The sequence below is a fragment of the Dermacentor andersoni genome, chromosome 4 (assembly GCF_023375885.2).
Source record: "Dermacentor andersoni chromosome 4, qqDerAnde1_hic_scaffold, whole genome shotgun sequence".
Taxonomy (NCBI): domain Eukaryota; kingdom Metazoa; phylum Arthropoda; class Arachnida; order Ixodida; family Ixodidae; genus Dermacentor; species Dermacentor andersoni.
This window is the reverse complement of record NC_092817.1, coordinates 48,861,884-48,879,911: the sequence shown is the minus strand read 5'-3', so window position 1 is coordinate 48,879,911 and position 18,028 is coordinate 48,861,884. Positions and strand designations below refer to the sequence as shown.

The 18,028-nt window shown below is 45.5% G+C and overlaps 1 protein-coding gene across 2 annotated transcripts in view; it reads right to left on the bottom strand.

Moving 5' to 3' along the window:
• Window positions 1–11,471: 11,471 nt before the first annotated feature.
• Window positions 11,472–18,028, bottom strand: part of LOC126537086 (cytochrome P450 2A7-like) — a 65,750-nt gene continuing 59,193 nt past the window's right edge. For both annotated transcript variants that reach the window (XM_050184230.3, XM_055073698.2), the window contains exons 8-9: window positions 13,837–14,027; window positions 11,472–12,002 (exon numbers count right to left, since the gene is read on the bottom strand). In XM_050184230.3, the coding sequence (XP_050040187.2) occupies window positions 11,827–12,002; window positions 13,837–14,027 (367 nt within the window). In that variant the 3' untranslated portion in view covers window positions 11,472–11,826. The remainder of the gene's footprint in view (window positions 12,003–13,836; window positions 14,028–18,028) is intronic.

Here is an 18,028-nt window from a genome sequence, read left to right as displayed (position 1 = left end):
TGAAGAACTCTGTACTTGAAGAAGTCAGGTCCTATAAGTACTTAGGCGTCTACATAACATCTACTTTTTACTGGAAAACACACATAAACCACATCACTAACAATTCTAACCGTACGCTTGGTTACCTCCGTCGCAATTTCTCTATGGCACCCGCTAACTTAAAGCTACTTCTATACAAAACACTACTACGTCCTAAGCTTGAATATGCCTCTTCTGTATGGGACCCTGGCTTGGATTACTTAACAAATGCAATAAAATCTATACAAAATCGTAGCGCGCGTTTCATTCTTACTAACTATTCTCGGACATCAAGCGTAACATCTATGAAGGCTACTTTAAACCTCCCTCTCCTCTCATCCCGTTGGAAGTTAGCACGCTTATCACTAGTGCACAAAATTTATTATTGCAATCCGGAATTAAAAAGTGAACTTTCGTCCGAACCTGCACATATATCATCTCGTACTGACCATCGGCATAAATTGAGCGTTCCACACTGTCGCACGAACCTATCTTTTTATTCATTTATTCCTAAAACTACCAGTGAATGGAATCATCTGCCGGCCTCAATTGTTAACATAACCGATACATTTGCTTTTAGAACTACTATTGAAGAATACTTATGTTATTCCACACTTTCAAATCTTTTTATTATCATTATACGCTGTTATCTGCACATGCTCTGTATTTTGTTACACTCCCTTCTGTAACGCCTTCGGGCTTTGAAGGTACAATAAATGAAATGAAATTATCTGCATTCTGTGCTTGACAGAGAAGCGCATCTCCCAGTTTTGAACGCCCATGCTGGAGTGTATGGGTGCGTCCAGTTCATATTCTACCAGTTAGAGTGGTTTACAAACGATTACTACAGACAATGACTGCGCAGGGCTCATGAGAATCTGGCCAAAGCGGCCTAAGGTGGCAGCGATTATTACATCCTTTGGGACCTGGTGGCTGCTCGACTGTTTGTGGCCTTGAGGTCACTTCTTTTGCAAGAGCATCCGCGTTTTCATCTCCAAGGGCTATACTAACAAGAGAATATATCCAATGAAATACAATATTGTATTCCGCAATTTTCAAATCTACAAGTAAAGCCCGCGAATTCATAAAAAAAAAATTTTCTAGGAGGTTTGACACAGGGCAGTTGAAGCACAGGTCTCGACTCCGTTGAACACGGAGGCATTTCGTACAGGAACAAAGGTATGAGGGCTCAGAGCCTTGGCTTTGAGTCTACAAGTACACAAGACCTTTACATCGTAGTTACCTGCGAGTATCAGAAGACTCTATCACAGTCTCGATAATCGCAAATAGCATCCACCTGGACATTTGAAACTGTTGCTGCAGAAAAAAGAAACTGTAAAACGCTGGATATAAGCTACAAAAGCTGCATGAATAATGCAGGAGCATGTCACTCCGTATTTATCGGCGACATTTAACCGCAGCTTGGTCAGTTTGGGTTCGCGAAAAAAACTAAATGTAAGTACAGCAGTACTTACTGTAGCGCCGTATAGAGGTGAAGAAAATTTGAGATTAGATGTGGAACGGGTAACTTCGACATATAAGTTTCGTCTCATTGCCAGTACCTGCCAGAGGTACGGGGATCGATACCCCGCACCTCCACCTGATATCACGTGGTCGTGACTTTAAAGAACACAGTAGCAATACTGTGAAAGACAAAACTATCTTTTATTGGGCGAGCCTGTGCCCACAAAACAGGCTACACTTAAAGCAAGACGAGAGCGGCGAACACAGTCGGCGATCGTCGAAAATTTGATCAGCGGTTCAAGCGCGTCGGCTTTTTATACAGCAGTCGTCGAACGTTCCAGCGGGTCTTCCACAAAGTTCTACACCATTCGCGTCGCGCATACATGCAATCAGATTACACAAGGTTCGGCGACAACAGACAGCAGATAGAAGCATCGATCACATTCTAGAAACTTCCGATACATGTAGACGCGTCCTGTTCTGGGCAATAACATTTCTTAGACGTTAAAAGCGGTCACCCGTAAAAGATAAATGAGTTCATATGTCAATATTTTGGAGAAAAACTGGAAAGCAAAACGTCTGTGCCTGTGGGATCAGTCTGGGACTAATGCGGGCCGCTCCCACGTCGGGACAGAGAGGCCGAGTGAGCCCCTCTGCCGTCACACGGGCCCTCTGGACAGTCCTGAGTTGGTCCGCCAGCACTTCACTGTGCAGCATCCGCTTCCACCACTGTTCACCTCGAGAACCATCACCGGCCAACGCCAAGCAGCGCCAAAGCATGTGGTTTAAATCGAGCAAACCCCCACACTTACTACAATAGACTGAAACCCCGCAGTCCGGATTAATTTTATTCATCATGACCGGGTTAGGTTACGTTCATGTCTGCAGAAGCCTTAATGTAACCGCCTCTGGCCTATTTAGTTTAGAATGAGGCAGGCGGAATGCCCTGCGCCCTAAATAATAGTGCTTTGTGATCTCGTTGTAGGTTAACGGTTGGTCCCTGTACTCCGGAGCGGGAGATCCAGTCCCTTCAAAAAGTACACGGCACACTAATCCTCGTGCCTCCCTGTGCGCCACCTCATTGTGGTTACGCGGGGTTCCCTCCACTGTCCCCATATGCGCCGGGAACTAAGTAACTGTATGCGAAGTGGTATCCCTACCCTGCAGCAGTCCGTTAGCCGGTTCCGCAACAAGTCCTCTCGAGAAAGCTTTAATCGAGAAGGCTGACTGTGTTTTCCCAAATTTTAGCAAGGCGTTTGGCAAGGTTTCGCATAAGCTGCTTTTTCTCAAACTGAGCCATGCTGGACTGAGTGTTTCTTGACTAACCGCCATGAATTGGTTATTGTTATTAATTATGACTCATCACTGACTGAGCTTCGCCCTGCTGTGGCTCAGGGATCAATCACTATTAGGGTAGCTACTTTCCTGATTTTATTAACGACTTACCTACTTCGTTTACATTCACTTGTTTACCGATGATTGCGTGAAATGTGGTGAACCAATTACTAACGACGACACTAATATTCTGCAATCTGATTTGGACTATGTGATTGATTGGTGTAATACCCGGCTAATGGAACTCAGCATTATTGAATGTAAGGCTATGTGTGTGCACTGGCGCACCACTGCGCTTCCTACTTACTTTCGGAATAAAATTCCTCTCGAACATGTTAACTCACACAAATACTGCGGTGTTCTTATGCATGTGCAAACCTAACCTCGACACCTCACAATGAGTACATCAATAAAGCTAAAAGCATGCTTGCTTACTTACGCCACAACTTTTCCAAGACAGCATCGGTCATCTTTAAGTTTACTGCATTAAAATCATTAGTGCGTCCTAAGTTAGAATACGCTGCAGCTATGTGGAACCTGTACCATGAAAACTTTACTTCCATCCCCACCCCTCTCACCGAGCTTGTTCAGTGCAATGCGCGATGAGATTCATATTTTGAAATGATAACCGTACCGCTAGCATAACATATTTGAAAGACAATTGATCACTTCCGTCACATGCATCTCGTAGAACAATAGCAGTGCTTGACCAAGTTTCACAAATATTATTGCCGTCCTTCACTTCATTTTTCACTAACCCACTATGGCTGCTTAGTGGCTTTGGCGATGCGTTACTTCGCGGGATCAAATCCCGGCTCCGAAGGCTTCATTTCGATAGGGGCGAAATGCGAAAACGCCGGTGTACCGTGCATTGCGTCCACGTTAAAGAACACCGGGTGATCGAAATTAATACGGAGTCCCATACTACGGCGTGCCTCGTAACCATGTCGCGGTTTTGGCTCGTGATACCTTTGGATTTAGTTTTGAAATGATTTTCCAGCATCATTACCTGTCGGGACATATAAATTATCGTTAAAAATCGACATTCAAACAGGCAACACTAAAAGGTTGAGTGAGTCTTTTTTCCCCAGATTATTGCAGTAGTGAAACCACCTTCCCGGTGTAATTGCCACCATTGCTGATAAACTCTCTCGCAACGCATTAGCTAGCATTGTATAATTAGGAATCGCTATAATATCTTACATTGTTAGCTTTATATGTCGTATTTCTTTGTTAGGCTTCCCGTTTTACCACGTGCCTCTGTAATGCCCTCAGGCCTTGAGGGTGCTATAAATGAATAAAAATAAATGAACGGGGAGTAGATGCCGTGTACAGAATCAAACTTTTACTCCCGGTGTTTCTGGCTTTCAGTTTTGGTGAGTCAGTCATGTAGTTGCCCGGAGCACTGAGCGCAACTACGGAGAAGTGCAGAACACGGCTGCAATAGCAAACAACCTGGTTTCATATTCACTGCAATAATCCAGAGCAATATACCAAACAAACAAGTTTGTTTTCTTTGGGAAGTTCACGAAGAGAGAGCGTCTGTAGCATGCGATCAGGCTTTGATGCCTCAAGGCACACTTGCACGAGACATTCTTTTCTGTATTAGTACTATTATTTTGCTTGGAAATGTCAAAGAGGGGGTATTCGGTAACAAAGATAAAAATAAAGGGAGGATGCACTGGCGTATATGCCTTTCCAAAGAGAGCTCCCGTGGCGCTGCCTCTATACCCTCCGGGTTGTGAGTGAGCGCAAACAACAGACCGAAAATGTTACGAATAATGGCCGTGTGCACCCGTTGTATATCTACGCGCTGAAGTTCGCACAGGACTGTTGTCGTGCCCCTATGAAAAGGTGTATGAGCATTTCTGATGGATCTAACCTGTTTTGTTGACAGAGTGTGCGAGCTTGTGTGTACATAGAGATCGCTATAATGCAAAGCTATCCCAGACTTTTCTTTTCCAATTGTGCGGTCAGTCCTCCGCGATTGCTAAAAAACTTTTTTTTGGACCATCCCACTTCGCCTGTCTGTCACCGGACGTCACAAAACAGCGAACACTCATTGCGTGAAAGTGACGTGTACGCGTTAAATATGCATTAATATGGCGAACAAAACCGAATTTTTTTCTGAATAGCTGGAAACTGCGCCGTTCCGAAAGGAATAAAAGATGACTGCCGCCGATAGCTCAGGCACTCGCTACTCTTACATGTCAGAGAGCGTGGGTTTATCTGCGTATAACAAAACGATTTGCGTGGCCGTATAACGCTATCGATGTTAATGTTATTTATTAGCGGTATTTGACGTCAGCAGACTGGAATAAAAGCATAGTGGAGTAGTTTTACGTTATAGGGGCGAAAGTTTCTATTTGACGCTGCCATAGCTGTTGATGTGGTGCTCTCTCTTATATGCCAGCTACAGAGTGCGTGCTGTCAGAATTTCAAAGTGCACGACGCTGACAAGTCACTGCTTCAAATAAAGGTTTCATTTTCTCTCTCTCACACGACAACAAGTCTTGTTTCTGTCAAATGTTTGCCGTCTCCCGTATATAGGTAGCCCCGGCGGACAATTATCTGACTACAGGCTCTGAATATCTAGATGAGGCCACCTGAAGTTGTCGGCCGTGACACCAGCGCCGATTTCTTTCCTCGCGGGCTGATGCGAACCTTAAGCGACGCCTTCTGTCCCGTCGGAGCCGCCACGGGCCTATGACGCGCCCGTCGGCGTTGGAGAGCGTGATGCTTAGTGGTGGTTGCGTTTCTACGTTGGCAAGCGTAATCTCGTCATACTGCAAGCTTCGTACACATTGATTTTATTTTTGTCGTTTAGTACTACAACAGCGTCCATAACGCGAAACACAGATCAGCCCGGGAAACTGCGTATGTCCGCGAAATTCTCAGATAAGCGCAGAGCTGTACGCCGAGTCAAATCACGCATTTTTCGGTTCACATTTGCCTTCATTTTATTCTTGTCGTGTCGTGAATCGAGTCACCCTCACGTACACAGTGATGAAGTTTAGTAAGCTCCACCCAGCTAGCGTGGGAGCGTTAACTCAATGCTGATCTCTTTCAGGAAGAAGCGTGCTGCAAGATCAACTGACAGGAAACGTTGTCGCGGATAGGTGCGCAATGCGGAACGTTTGCAACGCTTTAATTGTGATAGCACGTTCCGGCATAAACGGCAAGGGTGATTCTCTTGGGTGTCCTCCGGAAATTCTTCCCGCGGTCGGTGATCCTGTCAAGTGGCCGCGCGGCAAAACGACCGCTGTAGTACTTTACACAACTGGCAATCGCGCACTTTACCTTAGGCACTTAATTTCTTCGGTTGTCACACAGCTGTTGCAAGTTTTTGCACTAATAATAGCATATAGCCGTGGCCGAAACGAATAGAATTCATCATTCTTTTAATAGGATGTTTACCAACTAAGTTGGCCCTTGCGCCATTAAACGTGAAATATTCATTACCAACTAAGTGGTGCTAAGTGCTTCTGAACTATGAAAGATCGGGAGTGCGAGCTGCATAACATTTTCTTTTCTAAGTTTTGAAAAGCACAACAACCTTAATTCCGCAACATAAATTTCTGTATTGCGGCTTTTATCGAATTGATTGTGAGTGATGGGACACTTGACTACAGTGTACAAAGGCATTGAAATCGGTTGCACAAAACATCGCGCCCATGTTTCCGAAGCAGGCTGCAACAAAAATGTATTGGCTGCAAACCTTGCACGTATACCAATAAGATGAATGGCTTTCGGCAACCCAAGAAAGTTATTAGCTTGCTTCATATGGGAAAGAAATTAACAGTATTCGTCTTTGTTTCACACATCTAAGTACGGCAGCTTCTGGTGCCTTGAATTGGTATTGGTAAGGAATATAGAGTACTACTTCCATCTTTTTTCACACATCTCTAAGCATAGTGGATTCTGTGGAAACAAAGTCTCGTATATCGCTCGCTCAACCTTGCAGAAGATCTTGTCGATGATGAGCGAGACTTGCTTGACGTTTTCAATTTGTGTCTTTTACCCGCATTTCATTTGATGTCCCAAATTACAGCACGGCAGAAACCGGCCTTTCTTGGTGTTGCCGCCGCGAAGAAGGTGTTCGGCGAAGGACAGTTTCTGGAAAACGGCACTGTAGTCTGTAATTCTCCCCACATGCACAAGCACTGATGTTCGTCATACAGCGTGAACGCCATGAGCAATGAGATAGATAGATAGATAGATAGATAGATAGATAGATAGATAGATAGATAGATAGATAGATAGATAGATAGACAGACAGACAGACAGACAGACAGACAGACAGACAGACAGACAGACAGAGAGAGAGAGAGAGAGAGAGTGATAGATCGATAGATAGATAGATAGATAGATAGATAGATAGATAGATAGAGAGAGAGAGAGAGAGAGAGAGAGAGAGAGAGAGAGAGAGAGAGAGAGAGAGCACGCAACAGCAATGGAAACAAACCAGACGACGGAGCGCAAGCACTGAAGCAATTTTTTTTTTCAACAATGAGGCGCATTTAGCAAGGCACAGCAGTGCCGCCTGGCCGAGGTTGTCTTGTCTATCGCTCAAATCACTGCGAGGTTTCAGCACATTGCTAGAATATACTTACCTGCATTTCTACTAAATGTAACTTTGTGCTTTTTCACCCAATCAAAGAATGCGTGTCCACTTCTACGTGCGGCAAAGGAAAAGTTATTGGCAATGTTAAATGGCTGTCATTGACTGTTATTGAATAGGAAAACCTTATTGAGTAGGCTTGAAAAGTGACATCGCTACTGAAGACAGAAAGGACGTCTTTGTTAGCTTGATTGTAAATTCTTCCGCTTCATACATATATGTCGGGTGCTTCACGGGTCATTTCTTGTGTCCATCTTTGCGACTCGTATGTCAAAGTCATTAGTTGTTGACGCACATAAACAGCTCACTTTCTTTCCTTCTCTTGCTCTTTTCATCTCCTTCCTCTTGTGCAGGGTAGTCAACAGGACTCAGTGCTGGTTATCCTTTCTGCATATCATTTATCAATCTAAGAGGTGTCCCTAAATGATATCTGCGGGCGTGATTTATAACGTCGACGTTGCCATACCGAATGACGACTTGTAAATACTGATCAAACCAACGACAGATGGCACTTTTATCACGAGTATTTTCAGACTGGGAAACACACGCTTTGTGTGTTTCCCAGTCTGAAATACTCAGAAGATTTTGTTTGAAGGAGACAGCCTTCCTTGCCACTTCAAAGTAGAACATATCCGACGTCCAGTACGACCCCTCTAGAATTTCAAGTGTTGCAAGATTGGCCGCGTAAAGGGTGTCTGCGTGGACAAATTTGTGTGCCCGCGGTGCTCTGAGCTCCATTCAAAAGACGCCTGCAGCACAGATGTTTTAAAGTGTCCTAATTGCAGCGGTGCTCACAAGGCCTCACCAAAGAATTGCCCCGAGTTCGCAATCCTCAAACAAATGGTGCTGGGGCTGCTGCAGCTCTTCGGCGATGTCGGCTTCTTCCCCGAAAACGTTCACGAAATACCGCAGCTGCAGATAGTGTCTCGCCATCTTCCGTCAAAAGGATTGCCGCATCAACGCGAAGCACCACCAAGGCAGACACATGCACACGCACCAAATATGACGTTGAGTTGGAGAAGCTCCGTGGAACTCGTCGCCATGCAGAGCGAACATACAGGCGTACAAAATCTGTACATGACTTGAAGTTGGCCAGAAGAACTCAAAAGAAAATTCGACAAACTTGCATCGCCAAGATGGGTGTCATTCTGCGAGTCTTTGGATTCACGAAAACCTTTGTCTCACATATGAAGAACTGTTCGTGGTCTCCGTGGAGCCTCTCAGCAACGCCACCGTTTAAAGTCTTTGGCCCTTCACCAACAAGGCAGAGAGATTGACGTCGCTCACGATATCTGCTGGAGGATTGCTGGAGAAACTGGATCCGTTGGAACATCGACGCTCGACCACTCACCGATTTCACGCAACCCCCGCATGGACAGTCATTTTACCATTCGAGGGTGCACTTGCCTTGTGCAAGCGTTCATCATCACCAGGACCCGACGGTATAACCTACCGTGACCTATGTAATCTTGGCGAAGAGGCTTGGACTCCTGTTCTTGTTCAACAGCTCCTGGCAGAAAGGTACGGTTCTGCAGGAATGGAAGACCAGTCGTCTAATTTCACTGCTCAAGCCTGGCAAATCACCAGTAGACATTGCATCATACCGACCAACTGCACTTGCCAGTTGCATAGGAAAACTAATGGAGCGGATGGTTCTAGCACAGCTAGAATGATACCTCGAACATGACCAGGTATATCCAGATGCGATGGCTGGTTTCAGGCATGGCCGTTCTTCCATAGACAACATTATCGACTTGGTGACGTACGTCGAGCACCAGAAGTCCTGCAAAAGAATATCTGCTGTCCTGTTTCTGGATGTTAAAGGAGCATACAATAACGTAACGCACGAAGCGATTTTCAACGCGTTAGAGAGAGCAGGACTTGGCAGGCAAGATATATTTCTGGATTAGTAGCTATCTACATAAGAGAGCCTTTTTCATACTTATCGACGATGGATCAACCTCCCAGCATCCACATCCTTCCATACACCGTTAGGCTGTCCATCTATGCCGACGACATTTGTATTTGGATGTCGGCTGTGAGGAGACTGCAGCTTCGCGCGCGGCTACAGAAAGCAACCACTTTAACATCATCCTACCTTCGAAAACAACGACTTGAAATATCACGTGAAAAGTGTGCAGCGGTGGCATTTACCAGGCAACCAATGTTTCCATACGTGATATCCGTTGACGGATAGCTAACCTCGTACAGCACAAGTCACATGTTTCTCGAGGTGATCATTGACAGAAATTTCTCCTGGACCCCTCATGTGAATTATGTGAGAAAACGCCTGACGGCAATTTGCCATGTGTTTAAGTTCTTAGCAGGAAAGACCTGGACGGACCTGGAGTGTCAATACAATCAATGCTGCAACTGTACAGGGTCCTCCTTATTGGATTCTTACGGTACAGCCTACCGGTAATCTCCAACATCTGCGGAACTAACCTGAATACAATCCATAGAATCCAAGCCCAAGCCCTCAAGATATGCCTTTGTCTACGGTGGAGTGCGTCAACGATTGAAGGCACTGCAATTGATCAAGATTACATTACCAGAACGCACACTACCATTGAAACAATGCGTGTGCACATAAGACACTTCGCCTGGACCCCTACCCACCACCTCGCAAGTCTCCCAGTAAAAAGGCCTCACACGACGTTCAGTGCAACTGTATTCGCGCACTGTGCCTCTATCAGGTCAGGTTACACACCTGCAGCAAGTCCTTGGATTCCTCCATGGTGTGTGAGCCGTACTCAAGTAAACCTAACAATCCCAGGACTTCATAAAAAGTCGGACTTACCTCCATCTGCACTCAAACAAATTAGTTTACTCCTCCTGTACGAGAAATACAGCGAATACACACAGGCGTATACTGATGACTCAACTGCATAAACCAGTTCTGGTGAAGCGGTTGTTATATCACAAATGCGAATAACCCAGCGGTTCAGTTGCAGAGCGCGCGGCTCTCCGCGACGCGCTTCATGTGATAAATGCTGAAAGTCCTCGAAATTGGGGAGTCTTCTGCGATTGAAGACCGGCCTTGTAATGTGTGCAGTCGTTTTTACGACATAGAACTCACGATCAGCTCACGTGCGCAATCGTACTTGTCTATCACTTGAGAGAAAAGGACCATGAGATATTTTTTCAATGGATACCAGGTCATTGCGGCATCATTGGAAATGACGCAGATCAGGCAGGTCGGACGTCAAGCGATGACCGCTGCGTCCCCATTCTTCTCTCAAGCACCGACGCTACGAGACCACTTCGCAGTCTAGCAGCCACGCTCTCCTTAGCAGAATGGAATACCGCACATACTAGGCGCACCAAACCGCACAGACTCCACTTGAACTCCGACCTCCAGCCGGACTGCACCGACGCAAAGCGTCTTTTCTGTGTCGCCTGTGGCTGGGAGTTGCCTTCACGAAAGGTTATATAACACTAATGGGAATGGCTGATAGTCCTGCATGTGATGTTTGCCGATGCGAGGGGAACATTGACCACTTACTGTACCACTGTCCTAAATTTCAAGCACAAAGATAATCATTGTCTAACACATTGAGGTAACTAGATTATCGTTCTCTGAGTGAACAGACAGTACTAGAGCACCGTCCCCACCGATCATCGGCTCAGAAGTCAGTGAAGGCAATTTTGTGTTTTCTGTGAACGTCTCGTTTGCGCGAGTGTCTTTGACTCAAGTATTGTGCGTGCATGTCACTGTGCCCTCTATCTCCCCCTTGTCTCTCTTCCCCTTCTCCCCTTCCTCTTAGTAGTGTAGCCAACCGAAATTTTGACTGGTTAACATCCCAGCTTTCCTGATATCGCTCCATCTCGCTGCCTGACTGCAGGTATTTTGATTTCCTTATGTCACGCGCGTTCTGTCGAAACGGCTTGCACTAATGTGCATTGCCCATGATGCAATAATGTAAACTTAAAGAAAAGAACAGAATTTTCTGATGATCTGAACGCTGTGACACAGTGAAAATGCCAGATCAGCTCTCAAGATACCGAGTGAAGAATCAACAGAGTCATTGGGAATATTTAAATATTTGGTCATGCGTTTCTTTTAACAGCAAAACTACAAGTTGCAGTCACAGTTCTAATGGCAAAGTTGCACATTTGTACAGGACTTGACACTCCGTTGACAAATCACAGCCTTCCAAAAAAAAATTTTTTTTAGGAACCTTAGACAAATCTTACAGAAACTCAGTGGTGATTGAACAAAATTCCAGCGGAATTGTACAGAGTGTCGCAAGGTGGCGAAGATTAGGGCTTCAATATTAAAAGGAACATTGAACGTTGCGAATATTGACGCAAGCCAGGACACACAGCATAAACAAATAAAGCAGTAGGGCAAATTTTGCGCTCGGCAATGTATTCTGCATGCACGTCTACCGCGGCGTAAACGTCAACTTGTAGCGGTTTAGTTCTACTAGCGGAATATCGATGGAGTCGAGATCGTGGATCTTCCCTTCTTCGGGGAGGATGCGATACTTCTGGAGGAGACACGTGATGTACAGGAAAATCTCGACGGAGGCCAGGATCTCGCCGGGGCACATGCGTTTCCCTGAGCACAAAAGAAATGGGAAATAAAAGAATGTGAATGTTCCGAGATGGAGGCCGGCTGAAGCGTTACAGAGTCCGCCGAAACAAAAAAAGGACATGAGATGATGATTGGTACATACAGAGTAAGACGACAAAATGCGTGCACTGCGCTCACGCTGAAGCACAGTGATTGACTTGTGTGATAACACATGGGCACAATATCTTGGAGGAATCTGTATGCATGAGGTTAACTTAATGTTCGAGAACTTGCGTTAAAGGCCATAGCAAAGTCTTACCCAGCTTGACAGCCCAAAATGTTGCACGCAGTGTGGCATGTTTCACTTATCAATAAGTGAAATCGATCCATTGCTCTTAAGTAGGTGCTGTATATTGTCCGAGTATTACTTCTACGTACGCAACTGATTTGCCGGCAGTGCCGAGGTTTACAGTCGCAGTCTGTGCACGTCGCAAAAGAGAAACTCGCCTACTGCTTGTGACATTTGCACCATGCAGTTCCTGACTGCCAACTCCATTGGGATGCTAATGCCATCCTCGGCAAATTGCACATTGGATGAAACGGTGCCTCGGTGCGATCAGTCGAGGGTGCCGTGAGTGCTTTGTATAGGCAATTTCATGGGCTCAGCCATCTTGTGCTGCTATGTGAGGCACTTCTCGATTATGTTTGCAGCGACATCCAATTAACGTGGTGGCGCAACACCGACCACATCTCTCCAAAGATTTTCATGCATAGAAATCGACTCTAACGCCGTGCATTGGTTGATACAGATAGAAACACGCCCGTGTTTGTGAAGCACTAAAATGAAATACTTAGTCAGTTAGCGAAGTAAATATTCTTTAAAACATTGCTGCAATAAATTTGGCAGGAAAATATTGGTCAGCGGTGGCGAAAATGAAGGGCTTACTTCGCTTTATTTAATTTAGTGTACAATATCAAGAGCCGATATGTGTGTTTTCATGTAATGGATTTCAAAGTATACTACTCACATTATTCAGTCCATTTTGCGCTGGAAAAACTCTGGAAACTTGTTAGCATGCGTATTTTTTTTTAGAATTCAATGTAGTCTTGCTCCACCGATAAAATATTAACTTCCCCCAAGTATTCGCTGAAACAAGAACACCATTTGACATAATGCCGAGAAGGTTCGGGCACGCAAGTGGAGCGTTGTGACCGGTCCCTCGTTATCACTTATTTTCTGGCTTTCCTAGCAGAAAAAGTGAAACTTTTGAAACTGGAAAACCGTAATTTATACGCCATGACTGCCCACGAGTTCAATAGTAGTTTTGCTCGCATAAGCGCTCGCTACTTTCCCGCATTGCTTTACGCTCGGAAATAGTTCCCGAGAAACGACGATATTGCAAGACGTTCGCTTCGTCCGTGATATCATGGGAATGTGCGAACGTTAATTGGCTGGTGCATTTATACAAATTCTCTTCAATTTAGACAACGGTAGATTTGCCACTGCATTCCTGCATTCTTGCAGGTTGCGGACTAACAACAGCAGCAATATTTTTCTTTAGAGACCCGCTGCGGTGGCTTAACGGATAAGGTGTTGCACTGCTAAGCGCGAGGTCATGGGCCTAAATCCCGGCTACGGCGGCCACATTTAACGGGGCGAGATGCAAGGACGCCCATGACCCCCGCATTGATGGCGCGTAACATTCCCTTGCGGTCAAAACGAATCCGGAGCTCTCCCACTGCGGCGTGCCTTATAGTCAAATCGTGGTTGTGGCCCGTAAAACCTCGGAATTAATTCTTCTTTAGCGCCGCTTTAACAATCAATGATGGCGGAACTCCAACGATTGCGTGAAGTAAACCATGTAAGTACTGGTCTTACCGATAGAGAAAGGAATCAGGTGCTCGGGTTTTGGCTGAATGAGGGAGCCGTCTTCCCTGAAGAACCGCGTCGGGTCAAACTTGGACGGTTCTTTCCATAGCGTCGGGTCGTTGTGCACGGCCCACACATTAGGAATCACGGTGGTTCCTTTGGGAATAAAGTACTCGTCGAACACGGTGTCCTCGCCGGTACTGTGGATCAGATTCAAAAGAACGTCCATAAGAGTGAGATCAAGAGAGTTGAACAGGTAGCATATTGTTTCATCAGAATGTGACGATTTAGTGGCCAACCAGTGGTTTCAGTGGAACGAAAGCCATCTTGCTGATAGTTATTTCTGATGTAGATTTTTGACCATTTGCCCTGTAAACCTGCCAAGAGCACGTTTTATACTGTGGTTTCGACATCTTGTACAGATGTGGTTGTTGCTAAAGACTGGTCTGTTGTTGTTCCTTATTAACGGAATACATTCGAAAAAAATATATCCCACAGAAGGTCGGGCTATTACATATTAAATTGGCAGCTTTCTTTGGTTCTCCCTCCTGATTCGCGGTTTGTACGTATATACGTTTTGTCAGGACGTTTACGTGGTCTTAAAGACCACCTTGAGACGAGCCTGTGCCGTGTATTTCAGAAAGCATTCTAAAAAAATGTTTAAAAATTGCCTGTGACAGAAAGCACAATTCTAGTCCATGAGCCTATTGGAAAATTTAAATGCATTATCAACTAATTAAAAAAATCCCTACTTAAGTTTCTAACTAGTTGCAAATATAACAATATAAAATATTGCAAATTGCAAATTTAGCCGTGGAGTTCGCAAGGCTAATCCATTTAGAACGAAGCCTCAGGATGACACCAGCTTCAAAATTCAAGAACGTTGCGGAGAAATGGTGTCTCGTAAATGGTGTCATTCACATAATTCTTTTTAAGTGAATATTCCTTGCAGTCTAACCCACTAGAATTTGTAAAGTGCAATACGTGTAATACGGTAATTACTTAAAAAATTATGCACGTATCTTTTGTATATCCCTGCCTTAATTCCTACATTCCTCTCTCTCTCTCTCTCTCTTGGCAGCCTGCTGTTGGGTTCCGCGAACATGAAGCCGCCTTCTCTGTTTGTTTACTGAATGCTCGTGGGAATTCTTTTTATTGTTGTTTTCTACGTTTACGTAGCCTTCCTGGGCCGAGAATGGGCCTGTAGTGTTTTGTAGATAAGGAGATAAATAGATAAATAAATAAACTGAGATACATGACAGAGATGTTGAGGATAAAGAAGGCTGGTTTTCTCCCCGGCACGGGTGGAAAAGACGCCCACTTCGCCTATCTGTCATACCACGTCACATACCCGCGAAAACTCAGTACGTCAAGGCGATGTGTACGCTTTAAAGATTCCTTATTACTCCAAACAAAACTGATTTTTTTAAACAACCGGAGATTGCGCCGTTCCGAAAGGAATAAAAGATGACTGCCCACCAATGGCTCCGGCATTGGCTTTACTCGGAGCTGGTGGGAGAATGAATTTTTCAGCGTAGAGTAAAATTTATAGGTTGCAGTAGAATGTTGCCGAGCCCTTTCGGGATATAAACGACGTAGCTCTGCCAACTATTCTTCTCTGAGGATGCGTTTTAACAATATTTTTAAACCTTTCGTTGCACGCCACCCTTACTTTCAAGCAGCAACAGCAAGCTAAGCAAGGAGAAGTGAATCAATGGCGAAATGCGGCACCATCTTCCTCATCCGGTAATCTACTTTCAACTGCGCTATCTCAAATCAACCGACTCCCTCTCCGCTTGCGCGTGGCCCTCGCCTCTTGTTTGCCAATTACATAAAAAAGAACAAAAAAGGACGGATGTAGGCAGTGCTATTTGATTTCAAAGCGCCTCGTGCACCGCCTATAGAGGCGCCACTGAAAGCCACCTAGCGGACGCTTCCAACACTACACGCGGGAGCAGTAGCAGACGACAACCCTTTGCACCAAGGATGGCTGAAGTTCGCGGCTGCGATTTCTCCTTTGTTCTGGTGCCAGGCTGCTTCTTCTGCGGTGACAGCTGTAGGGAAGATGCTGACCTCTGTGCGAGCGGGTATGAACACGATGTTACCCGTGTTTGGGACAACATGGTCCACATACGTGCAAGGTGTGTCCCGCAGACAAACGCCATGAACCCCATTTACATGACGTGGAGCTCATGTTCACTGGCCGATAAATTTTGTTGAGTGATGCGATCTCTCGATGTTTTTTTTATTCTACCCTTGCCGCAATGCTGCTTCTGTACCTGAATAATAAGCACCCGTCGCAAGTGCAGACTTATATGAAACAAATCCGCACGGTGCAATCTCTGCATATGCCGTTGTGATTTTTCTGCCGATGAATACATGTGACATCGCCCAATAAGTGCAGTCGAAGTCGCCTCGAGAAGAGTAATTGCCAATTTATTGATGGAAACGCGTACACTAGCCAACGAAGTCACCAAACACACAGGTTAATAAAAGCGCGTGTTAATGCTGTACCACCGATGCAATTCTGCTGCATACGCCGATGAACTACCATTCCTGCTGCAGTTTGTTATTATTTATGGGGTTTTACGTGCCGAAACCACTTTCTGATTATGAGGCACGCCGTAGTGGGGGACTCCGGAAATTTCGACCACCTGGGGTTCTTTAACGTGCGCCTAAATCTAAGTAACAAAAATACCATATGCAGCAGCTATTAGCAATTCTCGCCCTGAACTACCTATTTTCTAAACACATTTCCAAAAACGCAAACAATATCTAAGATGCCCTCGGGCGAAAAGAATAAAGCTGGTAAAGAAGCACTTCCTTGGTATCATTCCGATAAGACACAGTGTGATTTATACCCTTTACAAACAAGGCAGGGTGAAAACTTCGCAGCTCAAAAGAATCGACAAAAAATCATGCATGGAGAAACTAGCAGCAGTTAAACATGTGCAAAGCCACGCATAAAATAGATGTAAAAACATGAATTGCGCGACAGCTGGTGCGAGGATTTACCGCGCCACATGAAACCAACAATTTCAGTTCTTGCAAACTTCAATAGCTTTAACATACAACGCAATGCGCTCGTGCAGTCGTGCTGCCTAGCTAGCGCAACGCGGTAAAGAAGCGGAAAACAATATAAGCGGCAAACGGCATTCCGAACTTTAGCACAATGCCTTTAAATCTCATGCTGCACTGCAGACGAATTTCGTAGCTCACGCGTCTATGATCGAGTGGAAAAAAACACCGACGAGACAAAGGAAAGGATGAGAACAAGAAATTTCCCTTCGAAGCGACGATCCATTTTTGCTACCGTTGCTCCCGCTGATGAGGCTTTGCCGGGAATAATTAGAACCGTATCGCCGGCACGTTTTCACCGGTATTTGAGCCCCCCACCCTGCAACAATTCTTCTTCGACATTGCCTTAAGCTTTGGCCACCCCACACGTGCGAATGGTGTTGCCTATCTTGCTCTTAAAACGTGAATAAGACAGAGAAACACGATCAACGACACAACAAACTACGGAGCGCGCCAGGCTCCTCTCCCGCGTGTTCTGCGCAAGGCCGCCATCAGTGGCGCGTCCGTCGGCCTGCACGGCGCGTATAGACCAAATTATCGGCGAGGAGGAACATAGCCTCGAACCAGCGCCGTGCGCCGCTCGTCTCCTCGCAGTGGTTTGTGCGGATTCTGTTTTCTCTCAGCGCCAGCTTTGATAGGTAGCGGTTTAATTGCGAAGTAGTGCGATTCTAACGTGCTCCGTCTGGGATTTATGGGATGTCAGATGACTCAAAGTCTTCAAGTTCGACGGGCTACCACTCTGCTGTATTTGGCCGAAAAAATAACTTTCGGAAGCAAGCGTGAAGTGCATCTTCAAGCCGCGCCGACTTATTGGTCACTGCCGCTGCGATAGCAGAGAAGCGTCCGCTTTGTATTGCCAGCAAAAACAGAAAGGACTTGATGCCATCGCGTGTCTGTTCGAAAGGTTTAGTTCGCAGATAGCGCTCGGCGACGAACTCGGAACTCGGCACCCATGATCAAACTGGGATATGAAAGAAAGGTGCGTATTCGAGTCGGTCAGCTATTGCGAATGGATGAAGTTAACTATTTCTTCGTGCACGCACATTAAACTTATTCTCCTCAAGCGTGATCTAACATTATCATGCTTGACAACCAACGTTCTCGTGGAAGTTGACCGAGGACG